Source organism: Callorhinus ursinus, unplaced genomic scaffold (genome assembly GCF_003265705.2).
Source record: "Callorhinus ursinus isolate GAN/ISIS: 27379988/994484 unplaced genomic scaffold, GSC_fseal_2.0 scaffold1, whole genome shotgun sequence".
In the NCBI taxonomy this organism is placed as follows: Eukaryota; Metazoa; Chordata; class Mammalia; order Carnivora; family Otariidae; genus Callorhinus; species Callorhinus ursinus.
Genome location: NW_027397063.1, coordinates 84,632,389 through 84,651,641, shown reverse-complemented (window position 1 = coordinate 84,651,641; position 19,253 = coordinate 84,632,389). Strand labels below are relative to the sequence as shown.

The 19,253-nt window shown below is 40.1% G+C and overlaps 1 protein-coding gene across 6 annotated transcripts in view; it reads right to left on the bottom strand.

Moving 5' to 3' along the window:
• Nucleotides 1-19,253, bottom strand: part of TNIK (TRAF2 and NCK interacting kinase) — a 380,604-nt gene that overhangs the window by 139,142 nt on the left and 222,209 nt on the right. For all 6 annotated transcript variants that reach the window (XM_073897348.1, XM_073897355.1, XM_025878953.2 and 3 more), the window contains exons 3-4: nt 13,287-13,343; nt 1,873-1,998 (exon numbers count right to left, since the gene is read on the bottom strand). In XM_073897348.1, coding sequence (XP_073753449.1) covers nt 1,873-1,998; nt 13,287-13,343 — 183 coding nt within the window. The remainder of the gene's footprint in view (nt 1-1,872; nt 1,999-13,286; nt 13,344-19,253) is intronic.

The window sequence follows — 19,253 nt, the reverse complement described above, 5'->3', positions numbered from 1 at the left end:
TTTTAATTTTCAAATTTATATCTACTTTTAAGAGGCCATGATTAAAATCTTACTATAACTCTTTCAGAAATCACATAAAAATATATAAAATCAATGTGATCATACAAAGAGGGTTTATTTACCCAAAAGTACTTTTTTAAATTTTAAATTTATAGATGGGACTTATAGGGAAAAAAATAACCAGCAGTTCTTTTCACTACCAAAGATTGTAGTAGTCAATTATCAAATGACATGAAAATCTTGTTATTTTTCTGAGCTTACATTATTATATTCTTTTTGGTCACCAACTCTGGTTCACTGTGTATATTTTACCTTGTCAACTGGACCACAGATATCTTTTGCATTAAGACAGTAGACTGAGATTCTTTGATAAATTATCCATGAAATAGTAGTCATGGGATCCACATAATTTAGTATATAATTTGGCATATAGTAAGCTCTGTCTAATTAAATAAATTTTCTGTGCCAGACACATATTAAGAACTCTAGAAAATGAATAAGATGATAAGTGGTTAAAAGGGTATTTTTTAGAGTAATTAATCCAACAGCAACATATGGGATGAACAGAGATTCAAGAAAGAGAGAGATGGATAGATCAAGTAGAAGTCCACTGCAAAAACTAGGCTTCCACTGAGTGGACTGAGGGCCTAAGAATAAATAAAAGTTTCATGGACAGTAATCAGGAAGGTGAGAAGAAGAGCAATCTGAGCAGGGAAGGGAGGGGAGTAGTGGTTTTGGTATCAGACATACTGAATCTACTTTCAGTGGAACAGACTGTCAAAGATACAGGACGGGGGCACATAGCTAACTGGATAGGAAAGCAACCTCTAAGAGTACTTATACAGTATCAGACTGGGTCAGGTATTACACTCACAGACTTGGAATTTAAATTTCAGTCATCCACACATTAGTTATAGGCAAGGAAAAAGACTCCAAGAGCTTGGTTAGATCATTGCTCTGCCATTTCAACTACAAATACCTTAGGGCAATTTACTTACCATCTTTGTAAGCCCAAGTTTTGTCATCTAAGAAATGAGGAAATAATAATGTCTCCCTCAAAGAGCTGGAATAAATGATATAATACACAAAAAGCAAATAGCATGATGCCTAAAATACAATAAAAACTCAATAAACGGGGGCGCCTGGGTGGCTCAGTCGGTTAAGCATCTGCCTTCGACTGAGGTCATGATCCCAGGGTCCTGGGATCGAGCCCCACATCAGGCTCCTGGCTCAGCGAGGAGCCTGCTTCTCCCTCTCCCTCTGCTTCTCCCCCTGTTCATACTTTTTTCTCTCTCTCTCTCTCTGTATCTCTGTGTCTCAAATGAATAAATAAAAAAATCTTAAAAAAAAAACAACCCAAACCTCAATAAACGTAGTAACTAGTGGAAAAGCCAGAGACCTTAACAACTTGCTCTAAGGGTGGTTCACATTAAGGGATAAAAAATAAAGATACTTAAAAGCTGGAGGGGCATCTAGGTGGCTCAGTCTGTTAGACGTCTGACCCTTGGTTTTGGCTCAGGTCATGATCTCAGGGTCAAGAGATCGAGCCCCATGTCAGTCTCCAAGCTCAGTGTAGAGTCTGCCTAAGATTCTCTCTCTCCTTCTCCCTCTGCCCCTCCCCCAACTTGTCCATGCACAAACTCTCTTTCTCTGTCTCTAAGTAAATAAATAAAATCTTAAAAAACAAGATACTTAAAAGATGGAGAGGTATTAGTGAAATGGGAAAGAACCTTGAAAACACAATGTTATGGAAATCATGGGGCTAAGAGTTTCAAAGAAGGAGTTAATTAATCCAAAATGAGGATAGAGAGATGAACCCTTTGGCCCTGGTTGTTCTTCATGTAAGAAACAAATTTGGATAGCACTACATACCCAAAGTTGGTCATCCATGCCTGGTGGGTTCTTTTTGATAAAAGCACCATAGTATGTAGCAATATTTCGGTGATGAGAATATTTCTTCAACATGTTAATTTCTTGTTTGATTTCTTCCTCTTCATCCTGCATTGGAATAAAAACATTCTGTCATGAAAATCCATTGTCTTTAGTAGGATTCTGTTTTTTATCACCATCTATATCAACTATGTAATAAATTCTTCCTTAAGTTCTTTCTTCTGTGGTGATAAACAAGCATAATTATTATGTAACTTGACTTTCTCTCTTGACTACAAAGAAAAAAATTACAAGACAACAAAGTGGCAATCTAAGAGGGTCTTCTGTTTGTACAGCAAACAGGCATAGCATGCAACCTGCTAGAAAAGAAGATCTCATCCTTTCACCTGGAAAAGATCAAGGTAGACAGACTATTGAGATAAAATTCACTCCCGGCTTCTGGGAACTATGTCCACTGACTACCTACAACTGATCATATCCAGTATAGGAAAGATTGGGGAAAGAAAAAAAAAATACAGGCTCTGAGATTTAAAATTTGTTAGGTTCATTTTCTTTGAAGCCTACTTTTATTGAAGTCACTGACTGAAGATGATGAAAGTCAGATGGGAAAGGGAGTGAGGGTAGTTCCCTTGATCTGAGGAAGTTCACAAAACAGGAGTACTCATCTCACCTTCAGGAAACTAAACATAAAAAGAAAGGGGGAATGTGGTAGTGCCATGGATGTGAAAAGAGGTAACTTTCCTACAGACTAAGTTTCCTGATGTTCAGGTGTCATTCATTCTGAATTTCAATTTGGAGTCCATCAACTTGGGCCACTTTTGGAAGCCCTGGCACTACCAGTGGAGTGTGCATGTGTTCTCCCATAATTTTATTTTGATAATGTACATATTAGCTGGACTGTAAACTAGTATTTTATTTCTGAGATTGGTGGAAAAAAATTCCATCCCAGGAGAGTTGTTTTAGACGCAGCAGTAGTAACAATGATCTCTGCATGTAGGTTGCTATATCACCTTTCCCTGAAAGGCTGCCCATGCTGTGTCCCTGTCTGTCCCCTTACACCTTGAACTGCTCAGCCTCACTTCAGCGTCTACAATGTTGTGCCCTTCTGTGGTCTTCCACGGGATGTCTTCTTTCCCCTTCCTCATCTTCACATAATTTTTACTCATTATTCCTATTGAATTTATATGACCCCCCTCAGGATGTCTTGTCAACCAAAAAATAAATAAGTAACAAGGGTGGAAGAGCAGGAATAAAAGTATCTTGAATTTTAGTTTAAATTGCACGGTTTCCACATCCAATTATGGAACCACTGTGGGTCATGGTTATGTAGCTCTAGCACAGAACCTTGATCTTGATCTTACAGGACCTTGTAAGTGGGCATGCATTTTATTAGGCCACTATTTATACCAATTTCTAGTCTAGCGCAGTGGTGGCAGAAAGTTAGTCAGTGGCACTGAAAGGGACGCACTGACTAGTAACTACAACGACTTATTTAACCACTCGACAAGCAGTCTACCCTCTCACAACATGGCTCTTGAAAAGCACGAGTTATAATGCTTTCGAAAAGACAAAGACAACAACAGAGGCTAGAGTTAGATTACAAAGTTATAAGAGAAGGATGTCTTCTGTTTTGTAAATGGATTATTTTCCTGTCTTAAGAATTAAGCAAAAGGATCAAGCCCACTGGGAAATTAATGACCTCTGGGTCATAATGAAAAACAAAGTAATGGTACCAAATTGTCACAAATTTTAAAAGGGACTAGTTTTAATAAGCCAAGTCCAGTACACTAGGAAGAACCATTACTTCAGTCATGAGACTTCAAAATCTAGTCCAAGCTGATTCATTATGTACCCTCAAACATTGCATATGGACTCTCTAAATATCAGTTATGTGAATGAAAATAAGAGTATCTATTTAAACCACCTCTCAGGCTTAGAAATTATCAAGTGTTTATTAAACATAGCTTTATTATCAAAATAAAGACTGTGTTTTTCTCAAGATCATGGGAATCTATTTATTGCTTAGACGTGGGTGGGGGGTGGAAAGGCCGTGATATTTGGCAGCCTCCCTCATGAAGAGATGGGAGTCCATTTCCTCTGCTTGTCTCTGGGCTCGGCCATGTGACTTGCTTTGGCCAATGGGACATTAGCAAATGTGATGTAGCAGAAGCTGGAAAATTACTTGTGCACTGGGGCTAGCTCTCTCTTATTGCTTACAGAAAAACCTTCTGTGTGAGAAGCCAGGACTGGCCTCCTGGCAAACCATGTAAGAGAAAGTGGTTTTCAAATGCAAAGAAATGGATGCTTCTAGGAGATGCTTTTAAGCCACTGACTACCTCTGATGATGATATCATATAATGATATGATACTGCGGTCAGAAAATATAGCCAAGGCCAACCTTATGTAACGTTCACTATGTACCAGAAACTGTGTATTTAATATCCAAAACAGCTCTGTGAAGTAGATGATTTAATGATCCCATATAAGTGAGGAAAATGAATTTCAGAGAGGTTAAGTAACCCCCCAAGTTCATTCGTATATTAAATGTTAGAGCTAAGACTCAAAGGGAGATTCATCTGACTCCAAAGCCATGCTCTTAATTCTATACTGAAAACTCCTAGACAGAAGAACAGTTACCCATGGTGATAAAACTAAAGCTGCTAATCAGGAAGGAAGTGTCTGGGAGCATTTTAAGCCAGGGATGAAGAGAAACCTGTCTTTGGTCCTCCAATTAAAGAAACTCGTGAGCACACAATAGTACTTGTTTATGAATGATATCAGGGGATAAAGGAGAGATTTTAAGTTGCATATTTAAGACACAGGGAATATACTTTAAGCATCTACAATATGCTTGGATTGAAAAGTGGAATCAATAAGATACTTAATATTAGTGTGCTCTATAACAAAGAGTTTGCCCAACATTTAGCTCTCAATCCATGGAACAAGAATAAAATTGTGTAACTCCTATAATAATCCAAGGGACTGGTCAGTTTGAACTCAGAAGAAAGTGTGAGATGTAGAGACTCATAAATGCCACTTCACCCTAGGGGTGTGGATACTGGTTGGAACCGCCTCTGCCGCCCTCCATAGCACTTGCTGGTGTAAGGCAGGTGTTTATGTTAACTTCCCCATCCTTCTCAACTTCACTGTTGACAGAACATGACACAAAGTTGAAGATAATTTATTGTTAAAGAATCACAGGCATTAGAATGTGAAGGGATTATTGACATTTCCTAGGATGTAATTTTAAAATGTTTTAAAATAATTTGTAATAGTGAAATCCCTTCCTCCAGTAGAAATTTTATTCGGGATGGCAACATAGAGCATCAACAAAAACTGGATTTTTAAAATCAGTAACATTTATTTTTATGAGTTTAACTATGTCATATCTCGTTACAAAATTAATCAGTGACAACAAAGAAGCTGTTTTAGTGAATACAAAATTAGAGTTTTTGAAAGCAATACAAAGTCACATATCAGCTTCAATATCTCATTAATTTTCAGTTTTGTTTTGTTTCCAAAGGAGAGAGAAAACCTACATTCCTAAGATAAGTAATTGAAAATTTCTCTTTTTAAAGGGAAGGCTTTGAAATTTCAGTGGAAATTCTTCTTACTGAATGAAATTCTGCACACGAATGGAGGAACCTAGCAGTATAAATTACGAGGTTACCATATTCCAGTGTTTGTTGGTATACAGCATACAATTTGAGGTTTGTTTTTTTATCACAGTTTATTAAATATGAAAATGTACTAAAAATTAAGTGATAATTAAGCATGTATGGATCTCCTCACATTACCTCAAGCTGAGGTTATATACCTATAAATTATACTTTTACAGATCAAAGGAAACAGACCCAGAATGAGTCTGAATTCTGAAGGCCTTGTAGGAGTTACCCATTTGGGAAGAGAGAAAAGCGTGATGCGGTGTGACTAAGGAGGGAACTGTTTTTCTAGCAGAAAACTAGTGATTGCTAAGGCCCTGTAGCCGGAAGGGGTGTGGCATGTTGCCTCCTACAGGGATTGTTGGTACCGCCGAGAGAAAAAGGAAAAATGTCTGCAAGAGACACTAATAATAATAATAATACACACTGAACATAGCATTCTACATATTGTTCTCAAATGCTTTCTTTATAAATAACTCTGCTCACCTCTCTCTCACACAAACTTTATGAGAGAAGGGGTATCAGCCACAAGGTGAGGTTAAGCAACATGCCCAGGGTACGGGAGCCCTGAAGTGTCAAAACTAGGATATCCCCAGATGCAAGTGCCAATCTGCAGTGCTGCCCTTGACCGTGAGGCTAACCTGTTCTCTCCTGCTGGGAAATGCTGTTCCTCCGAGAAACAGCTAATGCAGCCCGATGTGTCTTTTTCTCACACCCAAGCCTCCACTGATGACGACTCCCAAGAAAAACCATGAATTAAAAACAAAAAACAAAACAAAACAAAACCCCATGCTCAAGTAACCCAGAAGTAAATGACTTCTACCCCTCGTAGTGTTGTCACTAACTTGCCTGAAGTCTGCCATAAATGAAGTGGCTTATATTGCCATTAAGCCACCTCTCTGATATGTTGTACTTGCACATCCAGGCCATACACCCAGTGTGCATGCACGTGTGTGGAGACCTAGACACACATAAGCCACCAAGAGGGGTATATATAATCTGTAGGCAAGATAGGAGGAGACACGTAAGTGCGCATGTAGTGGGCAGCTCAGCTTGTTCATTTTTAGAACTCTAGAAGCTTTCCAAGTTCTACATGCTCTATACCATACAGAACTGAAGCACTAAATACCTCCCCAAAGGTAGAGGGTATTATGGAGACAAAAATAACATTTGTTTATCTTTGTTAAAAGTTCTCATCATGTGCTTTATCAGACAGTCTGTCTTTTAAAGACACCTACCCAAAGAGCCCCAGAGGAGTCCCAAAGAGGTGTGTTCAGAAGGGTCTCTGCAGCAGAAGGGCCTGCAGTGGGGATTCCCAGGCATTGTTGAACCCACCGGGAGGGTCAGACTCCTACAGCTGAGAATGCCCTTCTCCCAGCCCTACCAATGCAGAACCGAGATCTACTCATCCTTGGATCTCACGTAGCTGTCACTTTATCGGAAAACATACGAGCTGCCCAGATAGATAAGTTTCCTCTTAAATCCTCTCTTAATACTCTCTGCACACTCCTTAAAAGTTCACCAGAACTGTGATTCAGTCATTGCTCAACTGTTTGTTAAGTGTCTTTCATGCATGCTGGAATGTAAGATTCCAGAAGACAGTGTGCGTGTCTCTTCTCACCACCGTCACTCTAGAACATAACACACCTGTCCACTCCTAAATGAATGAATGATTATGGCTTCAGTCTTCAGCTTCTGGAGGAATCTAGCCACACATTCTCTCCTAGATCTTGCTCTATACTAAGTCATTTTGTATATGCTTGGGGTGAGCCTAATATCATTCGGGGGAAGACTAATAACTCTGTAACTGAAGCTTATGACCAGGCTCCAGCTCTCTTTGAGGAGTAAAGAGGTGGTTTCCCAGGAGCCTCTGGTAGAGGGTTTGCCCATAGTTAATGGGTTCAGTGAATGTTTGCTGGTGAAGACAGGGCTGAGTCAAACTATTTACACTATTAATGAGTAGCTAACCCAGGTATGGAGCGTAGTTCCTAGCACAGGCTGCCATCCCCACACTCTCATCTCCTAATGACAGAAGTTCAAGGCACTCTCTAGAATCCTCTTTCCATTCATACTGCCTGCCCCATTCAGGTACTCACTGTATCTTTCCAGGACTAATCATCAGAATCATTTTTTGAGGACCTGTTATGTGCCGGGCACTACATATTATATCATTTTAGCCTCAACAGAAGTTGGTGATGTTTGTATTTCCACCTAACAGATAAGAAAAATGAGACTCAGCAAGGTTAAGAAAGCTGCCCAAGGTCACAGTCAGTAAGGAGGATGTGATCTCAGCTCTACCTGAGACTGCAGGCCAAGCTCTAATGGTATGCCCTCATCTTTCATTCCTGTAACTGGGCTGTGGTGGGTGGGACACACCCTAACTGGCTGAATTTGAATTCCAACTCTGCCATTTGCTATCTGTGGGGCTTGGGCAAGTTACTCAGGTTCTTCCTGCCCTCAGTTACTCATTTGTAAAATGAACATAGTAGCAGTGTCCACTAATGGGAGTTGTTTTGAGGATTAAATGAGCTAACATATGGTTAACAAAGTACAACAGTGCTTGGCATAGGATAAGTACTCAGCCATTTTTATTTTGACTATGGTTGTTGTTGTTGTTATTACTATTATTAATAATGTTATGTTCTGTGCTACTCGTCACTCCACCGAATGGTCTCTCTTTGGGAGGGAGGAACCAAATATGCTTGGAGCATGTGTCCCCTGACTCTTCCAAACAACCCAAGATGAAAAGATTTTTTTTTCTTTTTGTCCAATTTCAGCAAACATTCACTGAACCCATTAACTATGGGCAAAGCCCTCTACCCGAGGCTCCTGGGAGACTACTTCTTTACTCCTCAAAGAGAGCCGGAACCTGGTCATAAGCTTCAGTTACAGGAATTCAGTAAGCAAGACAGAAATGGGAACTCATTACTCAGCCATCAGAGAAGATGAATACCCAACTTTTACATCAACATGGATGGGACTGGAGGAGATTATGCCAAGTGAAATAAGTCAACCAGAGAAAGTCAGTTATCATATGGTTTCACTTATCTGTGAAACATAAGGAACAGCATGGAGGACATTAGGAGAAGGAAGGGAAAAATGAAGGAGGGGGAATCGGAGGGAGAGACGAACCATGAGAGACTATGGAGAAACAAACTGAGGGTTCCAGGGGGGAGAGGGGAGGGGGGATGGGTTAGCCCGGTGATGGGTATTAAGGAGGGCACATTCTGCATGGAGCACTGGGTGTTATACGCAAACAACGGATCGTGGATCACCACATCAAAAACTAATGATGTATTGTATGGTGACTAACATAACATAATAAAATTTAAAAAAAAGAAAAAGAAAAAAGAAATGGGAACTCAGTCAAGCAGGGTTTAAAATGGATCCTCCTAGTAGGCAAACGTTTAGTAAATGCTTATTGAATAAATTAATGGAAAAATTCACACTAAATTAAACACTAAATGCCCTTCTATCTTAATTGGAGACCAACAGCAATGTGGTAGAGAGGATGGACTTCAAGGATAGAGTTAAACTGCTCAGGCTGAGACAGCCACCCCACCATGTTCATGTTACATCGAGCAGGATACTTAATATGCCCGGTCTTCTCATCTCTGTAATGGTGCTGTTAATGGAAGCTGTTTTGTAGGTTGCTGAAAGGATTAAATAATCAATATATAGAAAGGAGTTAAAAGAGTTCTGGCTCATAATAATCACTCCACCAATGTTAGTTACCATTATTATTACTTTTGGCTAAAACATAACAAAGGTCCTTGGAGAGGCACTTAAAGACCAAATTGGTTTTAAGCACATCCACTACAACAATATTTACTATCGTAGTGTTGTAATTTTCCTGGTTTTGCCTACTCAACCACTTTCCCACCCTATTCTCAAGTATCTCTTGTGCTTTCCTTTAAGGAATCATCCTTTCCAACCCTTAGTCCCTATAGGTTCCAGGGCCGGGTACCCCATCCAGATATGGAGGAAGGAAAACAAGGGTTGGTTCAGGAATGGGGACATGACCCAAGCTGTGCCACTGATATTCAGACTGGCACTTTGCTGGGACTAACAATAATGAAGTAATCAGAAAGTGAACCTGGAGCTGCTGGTGGGGAAGAAAACAGAGCCCAGCAACAGAGAGAGATGAAGTTCCTAATCACATCATGTGACTTCTAATAAATTCCATTTTCAGCTTCATTTGGTTTGAGTGTGGCTTTGGTACTACAACCCAAAGTGTCCTGAGTAATAAGATCAGAACCAATCACTGTAAAGGTGAAAGCTATGATATTAAGTTATCATCTCCTTAAGTCCTGTGTGGGCTTCAAGGTATCATTGTAAAAGGACTAGTTTACACCAGGAATTTTTCTCCGAATGAAAATGAAGATTCTTTGTGGGGTTATCAGAGAACCATAGTCTCTCTACATATGGTGGCCAGGAAGCAGGGAATATAAAACCCCAGAAAAGTGCCCCTCCGACTTTCACACATCTGAAGTTCCTTGAGGGGCTTGTAGAAAAGGCAGGTTCAGAGGCTCCGCCCAGAAATTCTACAGCAGGTCTAGTAATCTGCGTTTCTCATGAATACCACCGGAGGGCTGACAGTTCACAGAAGCTGGTAGTCCACTTTGAGAAACACTACCCGAGAGGGCCCAATTTTGTTTAGATATTGTAGGCAAATCTAGAGTACACAAACCCAGCTGGGAAGGAATCCCCAGAAAGCTGCGAAATGAAGAAATTCTCATAATTATTTCAGGAACTAAAACAACTTCAAAGACTGAGTCTGAGTTGAAGTACTAATTCTGAAGCAAATATTGGCAAATTTGGAAGTGTCTCAGCTCTAAAACCGGAAGAGCAGAAGCATTATATCCAGTTCTTTCTGTGGCTAGTTTCTATTAAGAAAAAAAAAAGAGGAAGTGGTGTAGAGTAAAAACAATAATCTAAAAATTGATTTCATGCTTATGGTTTTATCAATTTCATTACAATAAACTATAGTAACTGCAGTAGATCACTGCAAACAATTAACAAAGACGACCTTTGAGAATTCATCTCCGTTTTTAACAGAGCAGCTATAATGAGCACAATTATAATAATTGGTAAGAAGCTTTTGCAGCATTTCATAATACACAAAAGACAACATGGCAAAATGAAATAGATTGTTTTCCGAGGCTACCACACAAATTTCACAAAGGAAATCTTATGCTGACTGTAATGTGTAAGGGGGTGACACAAAAGTCATTTGATGCTGTATCAGACAACATGGGAAATAGAAAACTATCTCCTGATGTGATGTTCATATTTATCTTTGTTAAGGGTCAGTGAGTACAAAATAGTCAGTGATGTGCGTAAATCAGGGAAACTACCCAGCCCTTTCAACAAGGGTTCCCTAAGAAAATCAAGTCCAAGTACCATAAAGCATCCACTGTATGCAGTGGACTGACTCTCCTATGTACTGGCAACAGCCTTGGCTCTGTACCATCCTCTGGAGGATTGAGAAAAGAGTCTCTCTGCAGAGCTTCGCTCTCTTTTGGAACCCAGTTTAGAAAGGCTAATTGATACTCTTTAAACCGAAAATACATATGCTGGGATAAATAGCTGCGTTGATTCCAAAGCAAGGTGGTCTAACAATAGTAAGTGATTCTTGAAGCAACTTAAAGTCTCAAAAATAGAACCAGAAACTATGACAGTAATATTCAGTGCTCTCAAGTCCTACTTTATGCATCAACATACAACTTTGAGCACTGAGATTAATGATGTCAGTGGAAATCACTATATTCCACAGAACCGCACAACAGAACTTTATAGCATGAATGTCTTGGAATGTCCAAACCCAGTAACTGTTAAATTGCCAAGTGTATCACATTATGTGGAGATCTTATACAATCCAAGGAAAATAGAGTATTATGACTTTGGCAGAACTGCAAAATAAATTCTGATTTGTTTTGTGGTAAAAACTTTGTAAAAGGTTTTCATATTTATAATGGGTTTCTGCGTAGAGATTGATAGTACCTGATCTTGATTTTTTTGTGTCAGATCTGCTAACTGATCACACCAATATCCATTCTCCCTCCACGTCTAACAGAAAGCAGATTTTTAACTGCACCTATTGGGAGAATAAAAGACTGTATTTCCCGGTTTCCTTTGCAGCTAGGTATAGCCAATGACAGCAGAAGTTAAATAGAAATGTTGTATACAAGTAGGAAAGATTTTAGTGGAAGGAGCTCTTTTCTGTACCCTTCTGCTTCCACCCACTCTCTCCCCTTTTCTTGCTACCGAAGAATGTGATCCATGGAAATCTGACAACCACCTTCAGCTTTGAGTGTGGAAGCCACTCCACCACATTGTTGCCATACATCCCTGGGCTATAGATTCCAGACTCCCTTAACATGAGAGAGCAAGACACTTCCTTCGTGCTTGAGCCTTTGTGATTTTGCGTTTTCTGTTTCAAGTGGCAGAACCTAAATGTAATTAATAAAATATACATGCAGTTTCTTATTCAGTAAAGGCCAGGTGAATTAATAAACTAATAGGGATCAAATATTTGAACTGGTTTGCAACCTCTGAAATTTGAATAATGTATTTATTTGTATTTATAGATCAAAATGTATTTACTGTATTCATTTATCAAATACAAATAAAAGGAAGTAGTACTTTAGTGCCAATAAATATGGGAATAATTTTTTGCTGGTGAAGAATATATATAATTTAAAGACAAATTCAGATCAATAATAAGTAAGGAAAGGAAGTCAGTACAATGTGTGGTATAAATGAACATTAGTGAAATTAGTATTATGGGAGACAGGGTACCATATAATATATACTTATCAAAGGTAACAGACTGGGCCAGAAAAGACATGGACTGAAATCTGACAAGCAGATATATTGTGTGCCTTTTTTAATCTGTATGTTGGTTCTTGATATCTTTGTGTGATTCATTCATTCTATGTCTATTTACATTGAATAAACCACTTCCGGGCTGAATGGAAGACTTTGGTCTTTTAGCTTTTATGTACGGCAGGTAGACATCTTAGAAAAATCCCCAGAACAACAGAAAATTATTAACATGCTTTTGATGTCCAGTGAGTCCTTTCAAGTCTCATTTTTGCTCTATACTCTCAAAAAGGCATTAAAATATTTTAAATAGATCTAGCAAAAAGGATTGAAAGCATGAGATTTTATTTAAAATAAAGTCTATTCCTCAGATTGCTTTTGATCATCCAGGCAGAAATTTTATTTCAGTGTTGTTCCATAATAATAAGAATTTTTGGTTGTTGGGATTATTTGGCCAATATTTTGGAGGAGGGAAAATATTCATGTGAAATAGCCTAATCAAACTGCAGTAGCTACCCAAACTTTATCTACTCCAGTATTAGGTTGACCTTTGGGAAAACTGCTAAGACCCATGTCTTCTGTGTAATCTCAGTATTATTCTTTTATTACCTTCAAATCCGTGTTCTGTCTTCATATGCAAATATCCATGGTTGTGTTTATGTAAATTTTCAACACACATTATTCACTCTAACTACATAAGGCAGTGGGTAGGTATCTAATTTAATTAGAGTGATTTATCCATGGTCTTCTCGGTCAGCTGTTCGATACTCTTAACTGCTTTATGTTAAGCTCAGTGGGGAAAGACCTTAGATGTTTAAGAAGATTCTATTCCTGAAAAATGATTTTTTATCACTAGTTTCTCTATCACAAATATATAGCTACTGAGATGGCAAGATAAAGATACGTTACCCCTGTGACATCCATAACCTTAATGGCTGCAAGCTGGCCCGTTTTAACATGACGACCCTGTAAAGAAAAAAAAATAATAAAAGACTTCAGTTGTGATAAGCAATGTCCACATCCAGTTCCACCTATAGAGATCAATTACCTAGATCACTGTTACAGAATACAGTTGGGGAAAACGGACACACACACACACACACACACACACACACACACACACATGCACATCTTAGATGCTTCAAGGATCAATTTCCATTTAGTGTTTACTTTGTAAAACATCTGCATCACTTTGTTTTTGGGTTTGTTTTCATAGCGATTGTTAAGTTAACCAAAAAAAGGCAATGTTGAATAATTTGGTTCTATCTTCTCTCCGAGGTGGTAAGTAAGGGCATGTGTGGGAGGAAGGGGAGGTTGGCCTGCGTGGAGGAGACATAAGTATCCCCTTTGTCAGGAAATACTCGGTATGTGAAGAAACTTTAGTTTCCTGGATTATGAAAATATGTTGGATTGTAACAGTCTCAACTGGATAGTATTCTGCTCTTACTTGAGATCGTAAACGTATCTTTATCTTAAAAGTGAGCCTAAAATAAAACAGATAGTACTAAGTCCAAATTTGTGATCAAAGAGGCAGCATTGAGCGTAAGCAACCACTTGCCCAAAGCAGGCCTCTTTGGTCTTTGGACCACAGAGTGGCAACCACACAGAATCAGAAGAGACTGGGGTGTGGTGAGAGGGCAACCCCAGAACAGAAGCTTTCTCTACACTTGCTCCTTGAGAAACTTAAAGTCTACATCCAACTCTCAGACGGTAGCAAGGATGGTCAATATGCATTACTTCTAAATGCATTTTATACGTGGCTTCTAAAATACATTTCAACTATGACTGCTACCAGGCAGTATTATACTACCTCCAAGATCAGCTGGATTCAAATGCCAGCTGCATGACCTTAGACCAGTCCCCTAAACTTCCCTAACCTCTAGGCTTCAGTTTCTTCATCTGAAAATGGAGACCATGGTACCTGACTCCTGGTATGGCAGTGAGGACTAAATGTGATAACGTAGATACAGTGTGTGATGGTGCCTGGCACTTGGGAGCTGTCCGCAGATGCGGCCTATGATTAGTTATGACCCTGTCTTGCGATTAATGTTAAATACTGTCTTTCCTTCCAGGCTATATGTTTCATGAAGTCCAGGGCTATGTCTCATCGTTGTATTCCCAGTGCCCAGAGTGGTGGGTGCCCACCCCACAGCCGGAGTGGCATGGTCATGGATGAAAACAGCAGGTGATGGAGGTATGGATGCTTGTATTTGGGAAGAGGGGATAGGTTAGGTGCTGTCTATCCCTTTCCTTCTCATCTCTCTCAGCTTTTTACACCTATTTACTCTGATTCTGGTAGCACTTCCTTCACTTTTCGACCTCCCATTCTGCTCCCTCCTTTTCCTCCTTGGTCAGGAAAGAGCTAAAAGAAGGAGGCATCAACTGGGTAAGCAATATGGTCACGGGCACAACCCCTCCTACCTATTTCAACTTTCAGACAGTATGGGAAGGGCCTGGAGTGTTACCGTACAGAACCCTGGACTGGCATTCCAGAGGCCTGGCTCTTGTGCAGGTTCTGCTCATGACCAGCAGGTTCATCCGGGACAAGTGATGTAACCCATCTGGGCCCAGTTTCCCTGTCTGCAGAATATGGGGGAAAAGGGCTCAGTGGTTGGGGGAGGAGGAGCGAGGGGAGGGGGGGAAGGTATCATTGTTACTGCCACCCCTTTCCACCCCAAGGAGCATTTGGAAATGCAATTTTCACAATGAGTGGGAAGAGTAGTGCTACCACAGTTCAGTGTCCAGGAATACTAACTTCCTGCAGAGTTACTGTCACATCAGGGAGAAGTCACAACAGTGCCCTCTGTTGATAAATACTGAATGGCCTCCCGAGTTGTCCAGGTCCCAGTAAGAGTCTAGGATGCTATAACGATGACCTTAGCAAAGGAATCAGCAGCTTTTCTGTGGGAATACAGTTGTCTCTTGAACAATGCAAGGGTTAGGGGTGCCGACCCCTGTGCCGTCAAAAATCCATGTGTAACTTTTGACTCCTCAAAAGCTTAACTACTACTAGTCTACTAGTGACCAAAAGTCTTACCAATAACATAAAACAGTTGACTAACCTATGCCTTGTATGTTGTAGGTCTTATATACTGTATTCTTCAATAAAGTAAGCTAGAGAAAAGAAAATGTTATTAAGAAGATCATAAGGAAGCGAAAATACACTTACACTATGTACTGTAAAAAATCTGCATCTAAGTGGACATATGCAGTTCAAACTCGTGCTGTTCAGGGGTCAACTGTATCAACGTAAGGGCCAGCAATCATACCTTAACCTTCCAATGTAAGGGCCAGCAATCATACCTTAAACAATGGCTGCTTCTCTACTAAAGCACTAAGGGAGGGGAGGGAAACTGAAGACAAATACAGAGCATCTGGTCAGTATCCTATAGCCCATTCAACTTGCAGTTCTGCTAAGGGTGCCATACAGCCAGGTGAAGGAAAACACCTGCTTATACAGCCGCCTGAGACCCGACCCTCCACCTGCCATACCACCTTGAGAGGTTCCCATCTGCTTTTATTCTGGGATCCTTAAGACGAAACTGTTTGTGTTCTCTACATGTACTATTTTGTTTCTTCTCTCTCTGGTAATGTGTTTTCTTGGCCTAAGACACCCTTCCCCTCCTGAATCCCCAGTGAAGTTACTCACTCCTCTTAGATTCAACTCAAGTACCCAAAAAGAAAAATAAATCTTAAATGGAATCCTCCTGGTTCAAGCAGGGGCTTGACCAGCAAAGTCTGATCTACTCTGACCGCCACCTCTTTCTCTTCCTCTGTGGGAGCCCCTGAGGCGCCTCTATCAACACACAATTTGAGAAACACTACACTTAATCTTTAACTCCTTGAGAAACAGGGAATCCTCTCGGAATGCATAATTTGTTACAAGGACACGTCAACACCTAGTTCTTTCCACCAGCAGCCTGGGAGCCCAGCACATCTAGCCCTTGGCCCAGGCCTAAGGCCAGGGAGCAGACAGAATACCAGCAATCCCCTTCTTATTTCGAACACAAGGCATGGGGCAGTTCTTGGTTTGAAAGAAATAAATTAAATACCTGCTACTTTTTTGAATGTAGGGTATGGTGTTGTTTTTGTCTTTGTTTTTATTCTAGTAACTGCTTTAATGTCATTGAAGGCAACACAGAGAAAGAAAATAACCTACTTCCCTCCCATTTTCAATTTCACTCCCAAGCTGAAGAACAGTTCTGGATGGCTCTGACAGATGACTGAATAATACACCTCAGGGTGGCAGTTGGGCTTAAATGAGGTCCTGGAGATGCAACTATTAGCAGCCTCAGCTCAGTCCCAGGCAAAGACATCCCCACACTCTGGAATAGGAAGGTTGCTGAGCTGTCAGCCTTTGATAGAGGAGAACCACAAAGGAGGCCTCCTGGCATGAGGGGCCTTTTACATCACTGGAGAATGTCAACGCAAATTAGGACCCAGATTAAGGCTGACTTTGAGGGAATAGCCGGGGGTCCGCTGACCTAAAAGATCACTAGGAACCTGAGGCACAGGCATTGTTAGGACAGTGTTGAAAGAGGCAACTTCATAAAACCACAAATAAATTGAGGAGGAAGAGCCCCTAAGGTGCCTAATCCAATACCCTTTTAGAGATGAGGCCAAAATCTCACAGTTAATGAGAACCTACACGCAGGACACTTTCTCCTCTCTCCCACTTCAGCCATCCAGCTCCTGAATTAAAACTTCTCATCGTGAAGATTTTAAGAAATTTTTAAACAAACCTTCTTTTTATATTTTACTTCACTGGGGAGTTAAACATTGAACCATTCATCTCTGTTTCAGGTAGGATTTAAAAAAAATTTTTTTTTTTCAAAAAAAAAAAAAATTTTTTTTTTTTATTTGAGGGCAAGGCAACATGGGAAGATGTTTTTATTACAGGAGAATTTTAAAGTGAAAATTTAATGTTACTCCTAATTTTAATTTATTTCCATTTATGAAGTAATGAAAAATATAAACAGGGATTCCATCTAAATTTGAATCTAAAATACATATTCAGCCAAGGACAAAAAAAAATTTTAATTCTGGGGAGAAAAAAAGACTTTAAAGGGAGACAAAAGGGTTGAATTTTTTTTTTCTCCACAAAAATTAGAAAAAATATCTTGTTGGACTGCAGTTGCTGAGTCATTTTTTAATAAAAGAAGGAAGGTTTTTTAAAATTTTTTTTCCTGAAGTAACAACAATAACAAAAATAAAAGGCTAAATCTAGACTAAAAAGCATAATTGGTGTTCCAGTAGGACCCAAAGCCTATTGTCAATCATGTCCTCAAGCATAACAAGCAGGCTCACAAGGAAGGAGGAAGAATGGGCATCAAATCAAGGAGAGCCCACCAAGGGTGTGGGGTCACTCAGAACTGGGGAGTGCGGTCTGGCCCCCTCCTCAGACACACATCCAGACACATGCTGCTCCCCTTCTTCCTTTCTTCTACCTCACACCTGAGGTTAAAAATATATGTATATGCTGATTCTCATTCTTTACAAAATAACTCAACACTGCAATGAAATCTAAATCACTCAAAGATTATAGTACTCTACCCCCTTTACCTCCTCCCTAAAATGAATGCAAAAGAAAAACAATGGTTTTGTCTGAAATAGCCATGTAAAAGTCTTGGCTCTGTTATTGCTGTTCTTTTCTAAGGAACAGCAAGATGGCTTTAGAGCCGCTAGCCTGAGGCTAGCCTGGAAGAAAGCGTACTTTCATTTCTAGGTCACTGAAATACATTTGTTTCCAGCAGAGCACAGGAGCAAACTGGGTTTATGGAAAATGCACACACTCTACCTGCTATTTCCTTCCCTGCTGTCCAAGGACTCACACGCAGGTAGAATGTTTTTAGCATCTCGTGTTTAGCTTAGATTAGATCTCACCTTTATTGAGGAAGACTTCTTCACTTTCCTAATAGCGAGCAAGTGCCCTACCTTTGTGTTTCTACAGCATCCTACACGAACCCTACTGATCATATCCGATGCTGTGATTTTCAACATGTGCATCACAAGAACCATGAAAACCAGGGCACCTGCCTGGCTCAGTTGGTAGAGCATGTGATTCTTGGTCTCGGGGTCGTGAGTTCAAGCCTCATGTTGGGCATGAACTTACTTAAAAACAAATAAACAAAACCCCCCATAGAACCACGACAATAAACCAAATCAAATGGAAAAAAATCAGAGTGTAGCACATGCAGGTTATAGCTATTCTTTCATGGCTCAAATATCATGGTTATGTCTATGTATCTATCTGTCTATGTAGGTATGTATGTATGTATCTATCTATCTATCATCTATCACCTATCTATCTATCATTGATGCTATAGTGCACCACTCAGATTCTCCCTTCAAGACTGAAACATCTGACAGCTCTCAGCCAGTTCGAGCCCTGGGAATTAGCCTCAACCACAAAAGCACTGCCAAGGTCATGCTCTCTCCTGGAGACAGCCAAATCAGTGACTGGACTGGTTGACACGGGAGTAGAAAAGCACAGCCCTCTTGTCTTAAAGTGGGACAATTCTGAAGGACCATCTCAGCTCCTGACCTCCTCTAGGGATGGCCGTGGTCTTTGTAAGACTGCATTGCAGTTACACTCTTTCTTCCACACAATTCTATTTTCTTCATAAGTGTAGACCCTAAGACCACTCCCCAGTAAAATTTCTGCATGTAAATCTCCATCTCGGGGTCTGTTTCTGGTGGGAACTTCACCTAAGACAGTTGGTGACAGGGATGGCCTGAGGAAACAGACTCTAAGAGTAGCTGTCAAGGAGACCCTCATCACTGGTGACAGTGGCTCTTGGATAGCCCCTGGCATGCTGCAGCAGTGTCACAGTCAAGAATAAGAATGTTCACTACTGGGGAACTGGAGTAGAATAG